Genomic DNA, 22,490 nt, shown 5'->3' on the forward strand with positions numbered 1-22,490 from the left:
GTTCTGAAGTTGATTTTTGGAATGTTTCTGAATCTGGAAACAGATCAAAAGGACAAGGTCTGGAACTGAGCTGGCCCTCAGACATATGGAGTGAGTACATTCTGTTATGTCATCATCTCTCCCCAAACATCCGAAGTCCTTCTGTCCTCAAGCCCAGGTCATGAAGTTTGTTTTGTTTCTTCTTGAGGCAGGCTCACTCTGTGTAGCCAAGGCTGGCCTCAGATTTTATGATCGTCCTGTCTTGGCCTCCCAAGTGCCAGGATCATAGGCGTGTGTCACTCACTGCCTGACCAGCGCAGTACTAAGGTTGGTCCATGTTGTAGCACATGTCAGTGCTTTAGCACTGTGTTAGTCCGCCTTCTGAAGCGAGACGGAACCAGCAGTGTGAATGCGTGAGTGACTGGGTGGATGCAGTGGCGGAGAGGGAGACTTAATCTAAGAAATAGACTCATGTGACAGTGGGAGCCAAGTCCAAAGTGTGAAGGTTGAACTGATAGGAACAGGTGACACTGTAGTTCAAGTCTGACATTGTAACACAGTTCTGGCTTTTTGCTTACCAAATTCCCTCTTGCTCAGAGTAGGTCACTTTTTATTTTTGGTTGTGTTTAGGCCTTCAGTTGCTTGGAAGACACCTACCCACATTAGCAAGCACAATTTGCTTTGACACAGGTATTGGGACTCAGACTTGGAACTGTAACACTCAGGAGACTGAGGTAGGAAGATCAGGAGTTTGAGGACATCCTAGGCTATACAGTAAATTCCAAACCAACCTGGTCAACATAGCAAGAGTCTGTCTCAGAAAAACAAAACAAAAGCAAAACAAAAACAAAACAAAATCCCTAATTCTGCCCTCATTCCAACCTTGAAGAGACGTTTTTATTCTCAGAGGTCTGGGTTTTTTTCTACTTGGGGGCTTTTATGAATAAAGCTTATGAAATTTCTTTTTCAAAATATTTTATTTATTTATTATTTTTTAAAATTTTATTTATTATTTTTATTTTATGTGTATGAGTGTGTTGCCTGCATGTGAGCGCACTCGTGTTGTGCAATGCCATGGAGGTCAGAAGAGGGCATTGGATTCCCCTGGAACTGGAGTTAAGGATGGTTCGTAGCTGCCATGTGGGTGCTGGGAAGCAAACCCGGGTCCTCTGCAAGAGCAGTCAGTGCTCTTAACCTCTGAGCCATCTCTCCAGCCCCATTATTTATTATTTTTATTTTATGTGTATGAGTGTATTGCCTGCATGTATGTAAGTGTACCATGTTATGCAATGTCTTCAGAAGTTAGAAGAAAGTGTCAAATTCCCCTGGAACTGGAGTTACAGACAGTTGTTAGCCACCATATGGGTGTTGGGAGTCAAACCCAGGTCCTCTGCAAGAGCAGCAGTGCTCTTAACCACTGAGCCATCTCTCCAGCCCTGAACTTTCTTTCATATGCATTTTCATGTCTGTTGAAAACTGTGACTAAAGACCTTGACTCCCAGGTAATCTTAATCTTCCCTTGTAAAACTCATGGATTAACTTTCCCCCGAGTTCTAGACCAAGAAAAAAAACAACCCTTTCCAGATAAACTATTGAAATTTAAACCTCTAAACATTAACTTGGCATGTAAACCTAACTATTATAGAAATCTTTTTTGAAAGACAAAAATTTTTTGTACAGATTTCCCCTTCTTGTCTTAAATTTAGAATAATTTTATGATGATGTTGTTTACATATGTAAAAACTTAAAACTACATAGAAATTTGTTAAGCGAATTACATTAAAAAGATTTTTTTCATTTTTAAAAAATAATTCATTGAGAATTTCATACGTGCATATAAGGTGTTTTGATCAAATCCACGCCCACTCCCTCCCCTCCAACCCCTCCCATATTTCCCCATCACTTTTTTTCTGACAACTTCATGTACTTACCTTCTTTCTTTCTTTCTTTCTTTCTTTCTTTCTTTCTTTCTTTCTTTCTTTCTTTCTTTCTTTCTTTCTTTCTCTTTCTTTTCTCTCTCTCTCTTTTTCTTTCTTTCTTTTTTCTTTTTTAAAATGGGGCTTTTTGCTACTCTAACATTCCCTCCTCTGAAGAGGTAATCCTAAAATCTTTTAAGGATTAGATAAGCGCTCCCAAATACTTTCAACATTTTTGGCCTTTGGAACGGAGTATGTTGCTAAGAGGCCCAAGGACACTTTGACTTTTAGCCAAAAAACTGGCTACTTTTCTTTGGGGTCTTTATACCCTAACTACTTAGCCAATTCCTACCTCCTATTCTTATCATCATCTTCTGAAGAGGTTACCCAACTTGCAGATAGGGAATCGGGATGCAAACTGCTTTGGCTTCTTCCATGCTGAACAGGGATGCAGGGTGAGGCAATTGGGGTACCCCTTCAGTGGGTCTTTCTAAAAGACTCCCAAATTGCATAACTCTTATCTGTAGGGGGAAAAGAAAGTCCTTGACTGGTGAATAGGAGATGTGAAGGAGAAGTAAAGGCAAGAGTAGTTAGTATTACAAGTTCTAGACAGGGAACTAGAAAAAAGTCAGAACAGGGCAAATTTTAAATGTTCATATCAGAGTTCATTGGAATTTTTTGATGAAAGCTTCCAAAAGCATCCCTCTATTGGGTTCCTCTTCATTTTTCTTTTGTCTTCTAAGGCTGGACTCGAGAGTGATGGACTCAGGATTTCCTTTCAGGTATTTTGATAGCTGCTGGAGTGGTTAGAATCAGTGTCAGTTCCCTCTCAAAGGCTTCTAGATAGGGGGAGAAAACAAATTTATCCATCATTTTAGAACAGTAGCGCGTTGTCTCCCTTAGCTACAGGTGGGCACTACAGTATTGGAGACCAAGATAGTGTAATCCCTTGAATTCTTAAAGAAATACACTGATGACTTTACTCTTTGGTTATACTTTCCTTTTGGATGTTTAAGAGCACACCATTGGCCCAAATAAATCAATTTATTTTTACACTTAACGTCATTTAGGGATTTGTTTCTCAGGGGTCATATGGGCTTGGGAGGTGCTCCTGGCTCCATTGTTTTACCAATTGCATCTATGTGAAGATAAGTCAGAGGTCCTATTCGACCATGGCTGGCTTCATTTTTTAATTTATATGTATATTTGTGTGTCTGTACATGTGAATGCCAGTGCCCACAGAAGTCAGAAGAGGGTGTTAGATCCCCTGGAGCTAGCATTACAGGAGGTTGTGAGCTGCCCGATATAGGTCCTGGGAACAGAACTGGGGTCCTCTGGAAGAGCAGTACTTGCTCTTAACTACTGAGCCATCTCTCAGCCCTCTGTATTACAATTTTTACCATTATGAAATCCAAACAAATTTAAAAATCAAAGTAAAGGATTAAAACTCAAATTTTAAAAATTAATATTAGTTAAGACAGGTTACACTGTCTTACTAAAATCACCATTAGCAAGGATCTGTGGCACTGACTGCCGTTCTTCTGAGCTTGACATGCCTGGGGCTTAGTTTCCTTTAGGATAGAGAAATTGTTCTATCACATGCTTCATTTTCCTACTATAGACGCTCTCTTTGAAACACAGGTGATAGAGTTTGGCCTCAGTTTGTATGGATATACAGTGTATGCATTGACCCTACTGTTGCTCTTTTCTCATTAGCCTGGGGTAATTAAAGTAGTGCTCCCAGTTAGCACAAACATAGCCTTATATGCAAATGCAGACACTGAAATCTTGTGGCAGAATTCCAGAGGCTGCAGATGTTTTGTGTGGCCAGATGCTTCATGGCCTGCCTCAGTTGTCATCAGTTTCTGGTGAATATATTGAAACACCAGTCTCTCATTCAGGAGATGCTACTTATTCACTGAAAAGAAGCAAGGATCTGGGGTGGTTGTCTCACAGTGGCAGAGTGCTGGCCTTGCACACTCAAGGCCCTCGTTTCAGACCTCAGAACTGCCTGATGTCTGATATATTTGCATATATGTGTCTCAAGAAGCTGGGAAGGATCTCTCTGTGGTCATCAGGAGCCCGGCGTGTTCAGCCTTCTGCCTGAACATCCTAGCCAGTGCTTTCGTCCTTAATGCTTAGACCCACGGAGCTGCTGGTGCTCCAGCCTCGATACCAGCACCAGGAGGAAAGGCCTGCATGCCATTTTCCAGGACTGACACAACAGTTCTTAGATCTCCATTGACCAGAACTTAAGAGTCCAGGAGCATGCTGTGGAAAGTCCTAGTGAGAAGAAAGTAACACCTAGAATTCTGAAAAAAAAAAAAAAAAAAATCTGAGACTATCACAACCCACAGGAGTGTGTCAAAGTTTCAATAAAGTATTTAAATGAAGTGGTTCATTTGAATGAACCGAGCCGAGAAATGGTTTTTGATTCTGCCCAGTGAGAAAGAAAGGAAAAGTGCCTGTCTGGTGGTGAGCTATGTGCTGTCAGCCTGTACCATGTGGCCCAAACGAGTAGGGAGCTGCGGCCCAAACTCAGCACCCAGGCCCAGGGGAGACCCATTAGTGTCTTCACGTAGTCTCCCAGGAAAGTACCAAGGGGCTAGTAGCCCTCAGCTTTTGGCAAAGCTCTCTCTTCTCTCTTTGTCGATATCCACCCCCTACCCCCACAAGCCTCCTATGACAGTTGTTCTCCACATTCCTTGCCCATGGACCTCATTCCCACCCAGCCAGTACAACCCTGCTTCTCTTCCCTGGAGTCAGCTCTGATTCTACAGTTTTGCAGCCCTCATGAATTGCTATGAGATTACTCCTTGAAGGCTGAGTGCTCGCTTTTGGGTGCGAGTAACTGTGGGCAAACTCTCACAGTGGCCTGCTAGGGGCAAGGAAGGAATCTGAGGCTGCACAGTGGATACTCTGCCTTTGGTTTCTGCCACATCCTCACTTAGTGCCATCTTTGCAGACCTCTGCAAAGAGGGCACAGCATCTTTTCCTGCCATTGGAGGACTCTAGAGCATTGTGGTTCCACCCAATGCAGAGATCCCTACACAGCGCTCAAGTCTGCCAGTGCTGTTTTTAGTGCAATACCTTTAACAGCTGGAGAGTTAGATGCCCGGGCAGCTAACACATTGTCTGGGCCTTTGGCATGTATGTGATAAGAGGGAATGGTTCACTAGATTTAACAGTTCTTTCCTGGGAAGTAGACAGCACACAGTGTTTACCGAGAGCAGCACCCTGGGAACCTTCCCCGTCCTGGCTGGGCTCTCAATACATCAATCTTGTTTATGACCAGTTCTGTCCCACTGGAAGAAAATTAGAGGCCATTTTTTTTTGGCTGAACTCTGGGCTGGGCTGAGAAGTTCCCTTAGGGGGATTAAGAAACCAATTTGGTCCCACCCAATTCCCAGGAATCTGTTGTCGGCTTGACTTTAGCAGGCTGAGCCTCGGTCCGCTCCCAGCTCTGTCTTGGTGGCTTGGCTGGGACTTCCCTTGCTTTTTCCTGCTTCCTGACAAGAATTCAGGTTGTGAATAAATTCTCTGAAAAGGTGGTGATAGATTCTCTGATTTTTCAGAATTTTAAGTGATGCTTTCTTCTTAGGGCTTTCTGCAGCCCGCCTTTAGTCTCTAAGCTATGTCCCACCACCCCTGGCAGACATCACTGTGATTCTCCCAATCTCAACAGAAAGGCTGAATCATCTCTTATATTAGTGTAAGGTTTTGCATTCAAGCTATCAGCGCCAGTGGCTTCCCCTGTGGATTCAGAGTCTCTCTCTAGCACTGAGGTTATTTGAATGTGAAGGGAATCTCAGTTTAAATGGGTGGTCATTTTGTTTTAAAAATTGATATATGTTTGATTTGTGTAATTTACCTAATTTGGAAAATGCTTGGTGGTCTACACAATATATTATTTGGAGTTGTATGTTTATGTAGTTCATAAATATACATATTCATGCTTACTGGTTCATAGGCAACTCCTTTTAGCTGTGTTCTCACATGATGTAAGGGGCAAGACAACTCTTTGGGACCTATTTTATCAGGGCGCACAATGCTTCCCTTCTTTTATAGGGGCATCTACTGCTCTTGAGAGGTGACATAATCACCCCTCAAAGCCCTCACTCCTTTGCAGGGTCTCCTGGGGAGTTAAAATTTGGGAAGTTTGGAGGACACAAGCATATAGACCACAGCAAAAGCAATTTGACTTTTTAGGAAGTTGTGATACTGGTTTTTAGTTTATGAGGTTAGCAGCAGGTATTCAACTCAGAGTGCCTTAATTCAGGCAAGTTGCACAGGATGGGATAAATCTGATGTTCCTGTTAGACATTCATGGATGTCTCAGACAATCACAGATGCTCCACACCATGTCCTGATTCCAGTCTTAGAATAGATTTCACCCTTCCTTTCATAGTCTAGTGGGGGAGCAGGAAATTCAGACTTTAGATCAGATCACCTGGTGCCACTCATCAGATGCTTAGTCACAGTGAAGATGCATCCTGAGCCCAGCACCGGCGGAGATGCCAGCCTCTGACAGTAGCCTCCACATGTGATTCAATTTCATTAACCGTTATTACCCTTCCAGTAATAAAGAGCCAGCATCCAGCAACTGAATAATGGTTAGCCTTATCCTTACTTAAACACAACAGTACAAAAATGCTCCTAAACCCAAACAAGTTAAACAACCCTAGGCTTTCATTTTTCAGGAATAGGAACGATTCTCCATTTCCTTTTCCCTGTCATTGTATTGCTGAGCATCACCTTGTCCTCCGTGTTCCCTTGGGCATCATTCTGAGCTGCTTCAAGAAACCTTTCCAGAAGTACAGTTTCCCTGGACTCTTTCCTCCTTCCCTTGGCTTTCAGTCAGCTCTGTTCTATGTACCACGTCAGTTTCCCTGGCTTGCTCCCTTCTTGATCTTACCTCTTCACCGCGTGGCTTAGTTAGCTTTCTCATCCCTGTGGTAGAATTCCTGATGTAGACAACTTGAAGAATGAGAGAAGCATTTTGGTGCACAGTTTCAGAGGTTCCAGTTCACAGCCACTTAGTACTATGCACTTCTGTGGACCATCATGGTGGGACCATGTAGAGGAGGAATTTATTTACCTCATGGTGGACAGGGAGAAGAGTGTGAAGAGGGACTGGCGAGCAGGTATAACTTTAAAAGGCACAGCCTCCAGGGACTAGTTTCTTGTACCTCCTAAAGTTTTCTGGAACCTTCCAAAATAACTGAGAACCAAGTCTTGAGAGTCTGTTCCTTTTCTTTCTTTTCTTTTCTGTTTTTGTTTTTTTTTAAAAGAGGAACATTTCATAATCAAAGCATAGCTCCTGACTCTGGCCCAGGAGCAATACAGTAGAAGTGGGAATAGATCAGCAAGAAAATGTGCTTCTTCTTAGGAAAGGATGGAAAAGGGGGGAGGGAGGACAGCAAGCAACTCATTCTTTGACATCTTTTATGTCTTTACTTTAAAAATATTTATAGGCTGAATTGGTGGCTCATGGCTTTAATCCCAGCTCTCAGGAGGCAGAGGCAGGTGAATCTCTTTGAGATCGAGACCAGCCTGGTCTACATAGCGATTTCTAGGTCAGCTGGGGCTACAGGGAGACCCTGCCTCAAAAAACCAAATAATTATTAATTAATTAGTGTGTGTGTGTGTGTGTGCGTGTGCATGTGCGTGTGCGTGTGCATGTGCATGTGTCTTGGAGGCCAGAAGGGGGCCATCACTCTCTGCCTATTCCTTTGAGGTAGGGTCTCTCCTTGAACTTTGGGCTCACATTTTTTTCAGCTAGGCTGGAAGCCAGCAAGTCCCAGTGATCCTCCTGCCCCATCAGAAGTGGGGTTATGGGTGTGTATGGGATACCCAGGTTCTAAGTGCTGAGATCTGAACTCTGGCTCACATGATTATACAGGTAGGATTGTTAACCCTGGAGCCATCTCTCTAGCCCTTCTCATTACTTTTATTAACTTTTAAATGACTTGAACACAAAATTAAGAAACCCCAAACAATATTTGTTTCCTTTGAGAACGGACTTCTGGACATTGCCTGCTATATGAGGAACCTCAGCACTAAAGCCAGAGCTGCATCTACTTTGCTCACTCCATGTGTGCGTATTTATTCAAAGCCATTGATTTTGATAGTTTTCAGAACCCTTTTACTCTCAACAATAGCTTTATCATGTCAGAAGCCACAAGACACAATTCGCATACCAGGGAATGTAGAACATGGAACATAGAATTCAGTGGGGTTTTAGTGTAGCCTCAGACTTGTGCAAACAATATTTAATTTTATAATATTTTATTATCCCTAAATAAACTCTGCACCTACACTGTACCCATTCTTCCCTTTCTCCAGTCTCAGACCTTTTCTGTCTCTTTCATAATAAGGGAATTGTGTGGTCTTTGGCAGCTGGCTTCTTTCCTTTGGCACGTTTTCAGGGCTCATCTATGCTGTAGCACGTCATAAAACGCCTTTCTTGTTTATCGTGGAATGACATTTCACTGTGTGGCTGTACCACATTTTTCTCCATTCATCAACTGATGGACATTTGGATTGTTCCCACTTTTTTGAGATTAAAAATTAAGTTTCTATAAACTTTGTATCCAGCTTTTTTGGTGGACATATGTTTTTAGGTTTCTCTGGTTTTTTACTATGAGTGGAATTTTTTGGGTCATAGGTTTACTTTTTTTTTCTTTTTGGTCTTTTTGAGACAGGGTCTCCCTGTAGCCCCAGCTGACCTGGAACTCGTTATGTAGACCAGGCTGGTCTCGACCTCACAGAGATCTGCCTGCCTCTGCCTCCCAAGTGGTGGGGTTAAAGGCGTGCGCCACCATGCCTGGCAGGTTTACTTTTTGAAAACTGCCTTTCATGCTATTTGTACCTCACATTCCACCCATCAGTGAGTGTTCTCGTTCCCTACTTCATTGCTAACTTTTGTAAATGTTCTTTTTAGTTTAGTCACCTAGTGGATATTGTCTTGTAGTTCATTTGTATTATTTATTTATTTATTTATTTATTTATTTAGTATTTTTTGAGGCAGGATCTTATGTAGCCCTGAACTCATTATGAACATGACAAGGCTGGCCCTGAACATCTGACTGTCCTGCCTCTACCTCTCACTTGCTGGGATTATAAGTATGTTCCCTGTCCTAGTTTCATTCCTGTTGCTGTGATAAAATACTCTGACAAAAGCAACTTAGGGGAGAAAGGGTTTATTTAGCTTACAGCTCCAGGTTACAGTCCATCACTGTGAGGAAATGACAGTAGCCAGAGCCTGAAAGAGTGAGTCACATTGTGTCCACAGTCAAGAGCAGAAAGAAATAAACACATGCAAGCTTCTACTGCTTGCTTGGTTGTGCGTAACTGGATTTCTCTACTCTCATATGGCCCAGGCCCCCAACTAGAGAAAGGTGCTCCCCACAGTGGGTTAAGTCTTCCCATATCAATTAAGGCAATCAAGACAATCCCCCACAGACAAATATGATGGAAACAGTTCCTCATTGAAACTCTCCCAGCTGATTCTAGCTTGTGTCAAGGTGACAGTTACTAACTAACCAACCATCACAGCCGCCATATGTAGCTTGTGTTTATTTTATTTTACTTTTAATATATATTCTTAATGATTCTTTGAGAGTTTCATATAATGTATTTCATCATATTCAGGCCCACTCACCCCATCTCCTCTCAGATCCACCCCACCTCCCTACTCTCCCTTGCTTCTGGTCATTTAAAATATTTGTGTTGGCACAAAACTAGTTCATATTTCTTAATGTTATAGTGAAATAAGCATAACATAAAGCTCATCACCTTACCATTATTAGATATGAATGTCAGCAGCACAGAGAAAGTTCACAGTGTGGTGTAATCACCACTACCACCCATTTCGCGAACTTTTCCATCACCCAAACTCAAAATGTGTGCCTACCACACGGGCTCCCATTTCCTTCTTTCTCTAGCCCCTGGTAACCCCTGTTTTCACACTCTATGTTTTAGCCTGCTCTAGGTATGTCACATAAGTGGTATTTTACAACATTTTCCCTTCTGTCTGGCTTGCTTCAGTCAGGATATTTTTTATCATTCATCCACGTTGTAGGGCATGTTGAAATTTCATTCCTTGTTTACTTAAATTCTTTTGTAAGCAGCTCTTGTAGAATCTTAAATAAGCTGATAATGGAAACACACCTCCTATCCCAGGAGCCTCTGGGCTTTAAGGGCCTGGGAGGAGTCTTCAGTGGGGGAAACATCTCTGCCCTTTGTCTACATGGGATTCAGTGACACCTGCCTGTCACACTCATCAGTGGAGCCCAAAGATACTTCTGAGTTACAGATGATCTAGATTTTCCTCATATCAATGAGGGAGATGTGCCAGGGGCCTCCCCTGTTCCCTACCACTGGAAGAGGAGACATTCTGCTATTCTTAATGTTCATCTGCAAGGCACAGGGATCCACTGATAGGGGTAGACGGTCTGAGTTGATTATGGGCTTTGTGTTAGCGGTCTCTGACCCAAATCATGCTGTCTACAGTTTTGTCTGATTGATTTTCCAAATAGTGGTGCTCCGATATGCTGTTTATAAGGTGTAGTAGTCACTTTTCTGCTGTGATAGAAACACTGACCCGAGCAACTTATAGAAAGAAGAGTTTATTTGAGCTTACAGTTCCAGGGGAATTACAGTCTATCATGGCAGGGAGGCATGGTGGCTGGAGGTGGCTGGACCAGGAGCAGCAGAAGTGAAGCTTTTACATCATCATGTGGGCAGAGGAAGAAAGAGAGCAACTGCAATCTGGCAAGGCTTAAGAACTCTCTAAGCCCACCCCTAGTGACGTGCTTCCTCCAGGATAGCCACACCTTCTAAAACCTCCCAAAACAACACCATCATCTGGGGACAAAATGTCCAAATGCTTGGAGCCTATGGGGGACATTTTCATTCAAAGCATCACATTCCACCCCCTGGCCGCCATAGGCTGATGATCATTTAAATGCAAAATACATTTAGTCCAACTTTAAAAGTCCCCACAGTCATTATCAGCCTCAGTACTTTTCAAATATCTACAGGTAAATATCTTAACTGTAACCTTTATAAATCAAAAGACAAATGATATACTCCCAATGTAGAGTGGAACCGAATACAATTACCATTCCAAAAGGGAGGAATGGAGGCATAGTAAGGAAATACTGGACCAAAACAAGACCCAAAACCAGCAGGGAAAACACCAAATCCAGTAGCTCCATGTCCAACTCCTGGTACTTTACTTCTAAAGGGCTTAGGTGGCTCAGCCTCTCTAGGCATGCAATGCACATCTCTCTCTTATGCTGGTACCACTCTCTGTGTACAGGTCTTCTTGGCAGATTTCTCACAGCTCTGGCATCACGAACTTCTTGGGGTCTCCATTGCCAACCAGGCTTCACCTTCACAGCTTCACGCAATGGCCTATCAGGGCCTTCTCTAGGCAGGGGAACCCCTTCTTCACACTGCCTGGCCTCCGAGGCTCTCTGAAACCTCAGAGGAAGAATTGATGACCCCTTCACTCTTCCATCTCTCATGCCTCTAAAGCCAGCACCGGGTGAAGGGTGAAGGACACTGCCAAGTTTGACTATAGATTTGGGATGAACTCCAGCCTGCTTTATCCATTTTAGAAGCTTTTCTCTTCAGTGGCCCCTGCAGCATTTTCCTTTCACAAGTTGGACGCTTAACTGGGTGTGGTCTTGCCCTGGAGGCCCTCTCTCCATTGTTTAAATTTGAATCTCTAGGCCCCTCCTTACTCACTTTAATCTTCTTAATCACTTTAATCTTATCAATAGGATCCTCTCCATCATGCCAGGGCTCCAACATTCATCTGCCTAGTGCTCTTTTTCAATCCAAACTGTATTTCTTTCTGCCCCATTTGCTCACTTTCACTATAGATCTGCACAATATTTACCATTAATAGCCACACCACCATTTCTACATTAGGCTGTCTTGAAATTTCTTCCACCAGAGAAATTAGTCCATTACTTTTCAATTTAGCCTCAGGCAAGCTTTTTGGCAGACTCCAGCTGCTTTCTTCCAGGTGTTTACTAGAATGGCCTGTTGAGCTCCGCTTACAGCAATCAGCTGCTTTTCTAGCCCAGCCTTCCAAAGTCTTGCACATTTCTTCAAAACCCCACATGGTCAGGTTCTACACAGCCAACAGCCCACTCTCTGGTACCAATTGCTGTATTAGTCACTTTTCTGTTGCTGTGATTGAAACACTGACCCAAGCAACTTATAGAAAGAAGAGTTTATCTGAGCTTAGGGTTCCAGGGGAATTACAGTCCATTGTGGCAGGGAGGCATGGTGGCTGGAGGTGTCTGGACCAGGACCAGCAGAAGTTAAGCTCTCACATCATCACTCAGGCACAGGAAGCAAGAGACCGACCAGAGATCTGGCAAGGCTTAAGATCTCTCTAAGCCCACCCTCAGTGACGTGCTTCCTCCAGGATAGCTACACCTTCTAAAACCTCCCAAAACAGCACCACCATCTGGGGACAAAATGTCCAAACACTTGGAGCCTATCGGGGACATTTTCATTCAAACCACCACATGAGGTGTAACAAATGAAGTCATGCTCACTCAGCTTAGGATGTTAGCAATATCTTTCTAGCTACTTGGGATGAAGTCCATTCTTTATTTATAAAAAGTTCAGTGAATTCTGTTGACTTCCAATTTATCTTGTGTATATAGCATTCCTAAAGAAATACAAGGGAGGACTGGAGAGATGGCTCAGCGGTTAAGAACACTGACTTCTTTTGGAGAGAGCCGGGTTCAATTCCCAGCACCCACATGGTAGCTAGCAACCATCCGTAACTTCATTTCTACGAGATCCAGTGCCCTCTTCTGACCTCTGTGGGCATTGCATGACACCGAAGCACTTACATGCAGGCAATACACTCATACACATAAATTAAAAATAATAATAACAAGAATTACAAGGGCTCTGACGATCATTCTCTTGACTTCTTAGATTAAAACTTTGGAACAGAGCAAAGCCATTGAAGACTTAAATAAATCCAGAGACAAGTTGGAGAAGATGAAGGAGGAAGCAGAGAAGAAGCTTCTGTTGGTCACGTCAGAACTGGATACTACAGAGCACGAGGCGAAAGAGGGCAAGGAACGGGCCAGGAGCATGTTGGCGGTGGTAACCAGTGAGATGAAGACCCTGAAGAAGTCTCTGGATGAAGCAGAAAAGAGGGAAAAGCAGGTAGAGAAATCTGTCAAATCATCTTTAGGACATGACAGGATGGTTTGAAAGCTTGATGAGCATTCAGATAAATTATATATATATATATGTATGTTTAAAGGGCATATGCTGGGAATTGGAGTACCTTCCCAAGCTCCTCTGTGTCATCCCGGTTTTAGTAGATGTGTTGCCAAAGAGAGCATTATTCGTACATTTCTTCCAACACAATTTGTAAAGCTTTCTATATCATCTCAACAGATCCACCCACTTGCCAGCGTCTTTTTGGCATGCCCATGACTACTCTGATTTACTTTGCCAAAAGAACAGTTTGTGCTTGCATGGCATAGATTGTAAGAAAGACAAAAAATAATGTTCTTATCAAAGCAGTGCAAAGCCAGTGTGAACTCAGGTTCTGGTGACGCTGAGGTTTTAAAATTGTTTTTGGTGATTGCCTCTGGAGTTTGCCTCATCTCATGGCATTTAACATTAAGCAGGGCTTGAACTCTGGGGAGAAGCTTTATCTTCCACAGAGATCAGTTGCAGGAAACAGTCTCCAATCTCAAACAGTGGCACCCAGACTTCGTGGTTGACCAAGCACAGATGTAAGCCATAAAAAAGTACTCATTGGCTGACTGGTTGCAAGGAGGAGCATTTATCTGCTCAGCACATCAGGTCAAGCAAAAAGAACTCTGTCCCGGGCAGCCTGACCCCTACTGCCTTTGGCTTGGATGTTACTCTTCTTTCTGAAACCGAAAAGGGCAGAGAACAGACTCTGGTCCTCGGATTTTCCCCTCTGCTTTGGCTCATGTGTCACACAGAGCTGGTAAGAGCCAAACTATAAGAACAAATGTTCCCAGGAAGGAAACATCTCAGGAATTGTGAGTTTTGGCCAAATTCAAAAGGGTGGGAAAGCTTGAGAGAAGCTTTTGCATCTGAGAGACTAGGGTGGTGTTTTGTTCTTTCTGGGTGCTGTGACAAAGTGTGGGAACCTGGGTAGCTCATAAGCAAGGCAAGTACTTTCCTGGGTTCTAGAGACCGGGACATCTAAGATCAAGGTGCCAGCAGATTGGGTATGTGGTTTACAGATGGTGTCTCTTCATTACATCCTCGGATGATAGAAGTATTCTGATAAAACTTCTTTGGTAAGGACACTAATTCCATGATGAGGACTTTATGATCATGACCTCATTCAAACCTGATAGCTCTCCAAGCCCCGATTTCTAGAACCATCAAATCGAGGGTTATCTTTCAATATACACTTGGGGGTGGGCAGTGCAGATGCTCTGACGGTAGCAGATGGAGAGAATCTTGTCTTTCCCTCTGGATCCCTCACAGGAAGGCAGCTGTGGAGTGAATGAGCATGGTGTTGGCATGTATGGAGGATATTCTCCTGATAGCACTCCATCTGCAGGCTGGGTGGCACACCTTTCTTAAAACGGAAGGTATTTAGTGAGGCTGTGTCTGTATACTCCTAATTTACCTGTGTTAGCCTAGGATCACAGAAAGCATCCTGGGAGGACCCAGGAGAGACAATACCTATGTCAACCGTTGTCCTTGGCTTCCAGGTTCTCCATCTTGATGGACACATAGCAATCACAGATCCAGTCCAAGGTTATAACAGCACACTGAGGAAGCAGGGGGAAGCCCTCCTGTTTTTATCAGCTCATTTTTGTCATTCATTGTAGTTTCAGGAGTTCATTGTGCAGTCAAAATTCCAGAGCAGAAATATTTACCATTCAGTGACAGGTCCATGCCAACACTTGTATAGAACTTTCCAGTCCACACAGCACACACATAGCTATTTTTTTACTTGTTCAGAATTTCAGAACACATGAGTAGATGGTTAATTCCATACTGGAGGTGAAAAAGTGGAGTCATGGTGAAGTCAGAGTCTCATAGACCTTTGCTCCACTAGGGTTTTTGACTCAGTAGCAAAAACACACAGGGTCACCTGACTCACCAAAACAGTGCTTATGAATTGCCAAAGGTTGAGGAACCCAAAGGGATTTTAGAAGTAAGTTAGCAGGCAAGCCTACTTATTCATAACTGAGAGGACTCAGAGTAGAGGGTAAGTCATGTCTACCTCACACTATGTGGCTTTTCCTTTTTCTGTCGTTGCTGCGTTTGACCCAGCAATACTGAAAGGTTTTGCCTTTCCAGCTCATGTGTCTCTGCTTGATGTTGCAGCTGGTGGACTTCAGGAAGGTGGTTTCCCAGATGCTGGGCTTGAACGTGACCTCTCTTGCTCTTCCTGACTACGAGATCATCAAAGGTCTGGAAAGACTAATCCATTCACACCACCATCACTTTATCACCTGTGCATGCCTCAAAGATAGGACTACTGGGCAAGACAGGTGCCTACAAGGCCACTTAAAACCTCTACCTTGAACACTTGTCTCTGGAGGGGGATAGAAGAAGGAGATAGGGTACAATTCTCAGATTGTACAGTTGACAAGTTCCTCATATCCTTGAAATGTGATCAAACTGTGACTGTCATAAACTTTGATAATATAGTAAGAATGTATCATGGGCAAACAAGATCTCCAAAGTGCCAGTCCTGGTGAGATGGCTCAGTGGGTAAGGACATTTGCTTCAGTCTGATAACTCGAGTTCAGTCCCTGAAACCCACATGGTAGAAAGAGAACTAACTCCTGAAAGTTGTCCTCCGATCTCCACATATGCTCTGTGGCACATGTGTGCAGACAGACACACTAAGTAAATGTAAAAAAGTGCCAGCCCTAGGTTGCCATCCCTATTCAAACTAAAATACTTGGTATTTCTTTTGTTAGCACTTGAGACCCACAAGAATCCCTAGCTTCACAGCTAGCCTGGGACATGTGAGTAGAGAGTTAATAGGGACAGAGCATCTTTTTCTGAGTTGGAGTTTGAGAAGTCAGTTTAATTCCCATAATAACCATGTGCAGAAGCTTTTGCAAAAATTTATTTTTTGATATGTATTTTGAGACATGGCAACTTTACCTGTTTATATGTTTCAGTGTTTCAATGTATGTATATGATGTGTAATCATAAGATTAGTAGCACAGAGAAGCTTTGATGCTTTTATTTTACAACTTTGCAGGGTCTCAGAGACAATAGAACGTACTTGAAGTTCTGCTTGGTTAGTATGGGAGCCCAGATATGCAATGTGTCAGAGGCTGGACCTCTTCCAACTTGCAGTGTCATCAGAGTCCCCTGAATTTTGATTCTGGTAGAAATTACTGTCATAAAAGAAGGAAGACAACCTTACAGTCAAAAACCAAAGACACAAAGTGACAGAGTTTAAAAAGCAACTCATTTGAATAAAACACATGTAGGTCTGAGGTCCATTAAGAAAGTCAGTTTCTTTACCACTGCTGCCCGACTTCTTTGGTATTATTTTGAATACTTGAGCAGGGCTAACCTCGGTTCTTTGAAAATAAAATCTTTTGCTGGGTGTGGTGGTGCATGCCTTTAATCCCAGCACTTGGGAGGCAGAGGCCTGTGAGTTCAAGGCCACCCTGGTCTACATAGTTCAAGGCCACCCTGGTCTACTAGGCCACCTTCCAGGACAGCTGGGGCTACAGAGAGACCCTGTTTCAAAAAGACCAAAAAATAAAATCTTTCATGTGAGCCTAGTCTTATAGGATGAGTAAGTTCTATCTAGTTTTTTTTTTGTTGTTGTTGCCAATGTAACAAATATACTTAACAGTAAAGGTAATTTTCATGATCTTGATTTTATTATAAACATAAATTTTTGCCTTTCAAAATTTCAGTTGCAGATATGTTTTAGCAAACCATATTCTTAGCATTACTAAGAACTTATCTCTTTTGGAAAATTTACCTTATTTTAAACTATGAAATTTATGTTTATAAATTGTCCCTGATTGTGTGTGTTTGTAGGTGTGTGCTTACATGTGTGTGCAGGCGCCTCTGCCTTTGTGCGAGCATGTGCTGTCTTCCCCGTCACTCTCCACTCTGTCTTCTGGAGACAGGGTCTCTCACTGAATCTGGAGCTAGGCTGGTGGTCAGCAAGCCCAGCGGTCCTCCTGTCTCTCCAGGAGGGGTTACAGGAACACATATAGTCACTCCCAATTTTTGACATGAGTGCTGGGATGTGAACCCAGGTCCTCATGCTTGCACAGCAAGCATCCTTACCACTGAGCCACCTCTCCAGCCCCACCTTGTGTTTTTATGTATCTTATTAAAGTAAAAAAAAAAAAAAAACAAATAGAAAAATTCTAGTGTCTCTCAACATTCATAGAAAATGAGAAACACAGAGCTAAATGTCAAGTCTTCACCACAAATATGGTATAAGCGGCTTCAAGACTAAAAGAGATTACAGAGACACAGTAATCAATCCCAAAGGCAAAAATGAGACTATATTCTGGTTTGAATGAAAAAACAATATTCTTGCAACAACTGGGTAAATGACTCAGCCAATATGTTTTTAAAATTATGCTGTTTAAGTCAGACATGGAGGCATACACGTTTAACTTCAGCATTCAGGAGACCGAGACGAGAGGATTGACATGGGTTTGAAGTCAGCCTGGACTGCAGTTACAGGCTAGCCTGGGCTACAGAGCAAACTCTGTCTCAAACCAAGCAAGCAAGCAAGGAGGCAGCTAACTAACCAACTAACCAACTCCTTCTCAGCTAACTAACCAATTAACCAACCCCCTGCAACCCTAAACAAAACAATAACCATATTTGGTTAGCTTTAGCTTAAGCAGTTATTTCCTCGTGCCAGACTTTCATCTGTCTAAAGTGATAAATGTGCTATATTATGTTTCCCTTTGAGTTGTCATGAATTGTATGTCAGGATTCATACAGGAGACTATAAATAACCCGTACTGGTTAGTACTATACTTTATCATGTGAAAGTACTTTTCATTTATCCAAATGTATGGCCCAAGTGTCTAAATACCAATTTTTGATACATACGTAAATATTTAAAATGTTTGAATATTTACCCTAGAGACTCTCAGTGGAAGGGATATGTGACTGACATAAATAAATTCTGTACCTGCATAGAGTTGATATGCATAGTAACTGTTTGTTATTTGAACAAGTTGAAAATGTGTTGTTAAAGCCATTTCTTCCTTGTCAAAATGCCAGTTGGTCGTTGGCTTTCTCTGTGTGCATGCACTCCAGCGTTGGCAGGCTGGATTCATATTTTTATGTTAAGTTTCGGTCTTCCATATTACCCATGTATATTTTATGTTGTCCAATAAAATGCATTAGATTAATGTGATTTCTAGATAAAGTCTTAAAATATTTAGTACCAACAACTCTTTTACACTTGAATAAAATTGCTACTGAGGATATTATTCTGGTCACTGAGACATCTAAATATTTTCATAAAGTATCTCATGAAAAGCTATAAGCTTGATCCATTTAAATTTCCAGTTTTCCCTCAATCAAGGGGTGGTAGGCTGAAGAGCTGTGAAGGAAGTGCACCGTAGTGGTCTTATCATAACCCTTTGCACTTAGAAGAGGGGTCTAAGTTTTATTGGAGTAACATTTATAGTGACATAACTTGTGACCTGGTCTCTCTCAATTTATACATACATTGTGGTCTTATCCACATGGCTGATTCCCCACTCAGCTTCCCATGAGTCAGTGGGGACCAGATGCTTCTCTTTCTCATGTGTGTTTTATATATTGTTTTGGTCTTATCTTTTATAAAAAGCATCACTGTTTTGAAGCTCTATCTAACTGGCATATAATTTTCTTCAGGTCCTCACGATGGTTGCCTTCTAATATCCTGTCTATGTTGCTCACTTAAGACTTTTGCAAATCGTTCCTAAGTTTGAACGCTTCACCGCACTGAGCACCGTCTTCATCTTGGGTGACTCTGGTGCCCCTAATGTCAGCTTATGCAACATGATTTCTGTAGTACCTGGGTCTTCTCAGCTTTCAGAACTTTGCTTCCATTGTCTCATCACTCAAACCCTTGACTGTAGTATATAGTCTGCCTTATGCTGCAAAGAGGATTTCGAGGGCTTATTCAAGATAATGAGATGTATATTAGCCTCAGCTTGGTTAGATCCTGGGATTTAGACTTGTCTGGCTTCTTTTTGCTCCCATCCAGTTCTCACCTCGCTGGATTTTGCTTCTTTGTATGCAGGCTTCTCTCCTTTCTGTACATGGGCTCCTCTATGCTACCAGGGAAGATGGTCTTTATTACCTATGAACTGAGAAGAGTTTCTGTCTCTTAGCATCTGTGTAGGGGATCTTTGAGAAGAGAGAGAGATCATCTTTCCTTGTCACATACCCATTCCTGAGCCCCTTGCTTGAGCTGGGGGAAAAACCTATGAGTCTGTGTCCCATGCCAGCTCTGCATGAGGTCAGGTGAGGGTGAGGCCCTAGAGTTAACTGTCAACTGGATCAAATGTAGAGAGAAAGCTCCCTAGAGACTATCTGTGTCTCTCTCCCTCTCTGTCTCTCTGTCTCTCTGTATGTCTCTGTTTCTGTCTCTCTGTCTCTCTCTCACACACACACACACACACACACACACACACACAAACACACACACAGTCAGGTTAGGGTCTTCTAATATTCCAGAACTCCAGCTCTGAAATCTTTAAAACTTTTTAAATGAAATCTAATTGTACTTGTTAATGGGGTTCATATATCTATATGGCCATCAGGTCTGCACTGATTGAAACCTTAAATTTTGTACAACTTCTCACTACCCCACACCTTTACCCCTTAGCCCCACATAGCTGCCTTTTGCATTTGAGTTTTGCCTGGCATTGTTTTCTCCCTCCTCTCCATGCCAATCCTCACTCCATCTGGAGCCAGCCTGGGTATTATGGTTCATTTCTTCAGTCATTCTCTTCCTAACCCCTTTAACGTCTTGTTCCCTCACTCTTCTGTCCTCACCTGTGAGTTGATCCCAGCTACCAGTGTTTCTGCTGCTTTTCCTGCCCCACTGAATGAGGCTGGAGAAAATCACATAAAATCACATTTAAGTGGCATCCCAAATTCATGGCCCTTGACCTCAGCAGACCCCTCTCTGCTAACTGGTCATCCTGCTCTGTTTTCCCAGCTGGATCTCACTGTAGTTTTCCGAAACAACTACTGCAAATATTCTTTTCCTCATGGCTCTTATCCTGTCTCTTCTTTCTTTACTCGAAGGGAATAATCTCCTCTCTGATTTCACTTAGAAAATGGAAGTCATTAGAGGAGACACCTTTGCTGTCCCATCCTGATGCCTCTTTGTGTCCACACACACCAGTCTCCCTTCTTCCTAGCTTACTTTAACTCCTGTACCTATCTGGGCACTTGTGTCCTGGTAACTTAGTTCTCTGAGTCTCTTTCAAAAGTCTCTGCCCTCACCTCCATTAATAGCTTATTTCCATCATATTCAGTGTTCAAGGGCTGCGTGTGGTGGCACATGCCTTTAATCCCAGCATTCGGGAGGTAGAGGCAGGCAGGTCTCTGTGAGATTAAGGCCAGCCTGGTTTAGATAGTGAATTCCAGGCCAGCTACAGGGAGACCATGTCTCAAACCACAACAGCAACAACAAAAAATAAACATGTTCTGCTCTCTGCTATCTTAAAAGAATTCTCTTTTTTCCCCAGAGCCCTGTCTTCCTTTCTAAACGTATCATGTATACCGTGCCTTTTTGGCCTTACCTCACATCATGCCATCACTCCTCCACTCACCCAACACTCAGTGTTTTGATTGGCAGATCTTTGTTACTTTTGAAATTTCTGTAACATTTGCCACTATCAACCTTTTCCTTTTTGAAACATCTTTCTTTGGCTTCTGTGATATGATATTCAACTTGTTTTTGACTACCTCTGTGTGCCTGAGTTAGGTCAGGTTAAAGTTATCAGAAACGAAAATGGGATGAGAGATTCATGCAGGAGGAAGTGGGTATAAGTGTGGGTAGCAATCTCGAAGTTACGGTCAGAGCTCAGAGGCCCTGGAAACCTGAAAGCAGGAGACTTCTAGAATGAGAGGGCTGCATGCAGGGTACAGGGTGACTCTGCGTCCCTAACCTATCCCAATGTTCCAGACGATCAATACTTCTTACTCTCTGGTCCTGCTGCTCCAGTGACCGTCGCCATCTCTCCCTGCACCTCAGGCTTCTGCTACTGTGGACTGCCCCTTGTTTATGTTTTCTAGTGTGGTCTGTTTTCTGTGTCTTGCTGTTTCTGTTCCCACTTTCAACTGGTCTTGCTTTTCTTCTCCATGTTTCTCCTAGTATAGACCCTGATGGGTAGTCTGTCACTTTTGTGCATAAGGCGCTCTTGATGAACAGCGTTGTTTTTGTACCATGCCCCTAGGAGGCCAGTCACAACCTGTAGATGGATTGCCTTTGGATCAGGCACCTGTTTCTGGTCCAGTCCACAGCGTTGGTAGAGTAAGGTCTTGTGCCTATCTCCTGGATGTGAGTGTTCCATGAGCGTGTGCGCTCTGCCTTCTTTTCCAGCATTTGATCACTCTTTAAGTGCATTAGCCCCACGACATCAGTCAAGCTGTCTCCTTGTGCCTTGTTTTCTCCATCTGTAAAATAGATGTTTGACCTACTTCTTATGGGTTGAACCATGTCCTGCCAAAATGTGTTGAAGTCCTAACCCCAAGTATCAGTGAATGTGATCTTATCTGGAAGTATGTTTTTTTGTAGATAATTAAGTAAAAAAAAGATGCCAATTAGGGTGAGCACTAATCCAAAAGAACAACGAAAGACAGATGTCTTTCTTAAAAGGGGAAATTTGCACATGAATATTATACTGTTTGGTTTCTGCTGCTGTGGTAAATACCCTGACCAAAAGCAACTTGAAGAGGAAAGGTTTATTTAGTTTAGACACTTCTAATCACAATCCATCCTTGAAGGAAATGAGGATAGGGACTCAAGCACGAGTTTGAAGCAGAAAGCATGGAGGAGTGTAGCTTACGGGCTTGCTCCCTTGCCTCGTTCAGCTACTCTTCTTATATATGTGTGGCCTACCTGTTCAGGGATGGCACCGCCCACAGTGGGCTGGGCCCTCCTGCATTAATCAACAATCCAGAAAATGCCTTGCAGACATGACTGTGGGCCAATCCTATGGAGCAAACTCCTTAATTGAAGTTCCGTCTTTCCAGATGACTCTAGTTTGTGTCAGGTTAACAAAAACTAACCGGTACAGACATAGGGAGAATGGAATGCAAAGATGAAAATGGACTTAGGGTGATAGATCTACAAGTTAAAGAAGCCAGATTGTCAGTGAGCCACCGGAATCTCAGAAGGGAGCTTGGCACAGATTCTTCCTCACAGTCCTCATAGAGAAGGACCCTGACCTCTGACTTCTCACCTCCAGGACCCAAGACAATAAAATCTGTTGTTTAAACTTCTCAATTTGTGAACTTTTCTGTGACAGCCTTAGGAAACTAATAGGAAACCACCTCACAAGCTTGTTGTAAAAAGTAAATAATGTA

The 22,490-nt window shown here is 42.8% G+C and overlaps 1 protein-coding gene across 1 annotated transcript in view; it reads left to right on the forward strand.

Moving 5' to 3' along the window:
• The window catches only part of Ccdc170 (coiled-coil domain containing 170), a 90,393-nt gene extending 74,923 nt beyond the window's left edge, over nucleotides 1–15,470 (forward strand). The window contains exons 10-11 of the mRNA XM_008847749.1: nucleotides 12,867–13,103; nucleotides 15,270–15,470. Coding sequence (XP_008845971.1) covers nucleotides 12,867–13,103; nucleotides 15,270–15,470 — 438 coding nt within the window. The remainder of the gene's footprint in view (nucleotides 1–12,866; nucleotides 13,104–15,269) is intronic.
• The last annotated feature ends 7,020 nt before the right edge of the window (nucleotides 15,471–22,490 follow it).

The sequence above is a fragment of the Nannospalax galili genome, unplaced genomic scaffold (genome assembly GCF_000622305.1).
Source record: "Nannospalax galili isolate Female #2095 unplaced genomic scaffold, S.galili_v1.0 scaffold563, whole genome shotgun sequence".
In the NCBI taxonomy this organism is placed as follows: Eukaryota; Metazoa; Chordata; class Mammalia; order Rodentia; family Spalacidae; genus Nannospalax; species Nannospalax galili.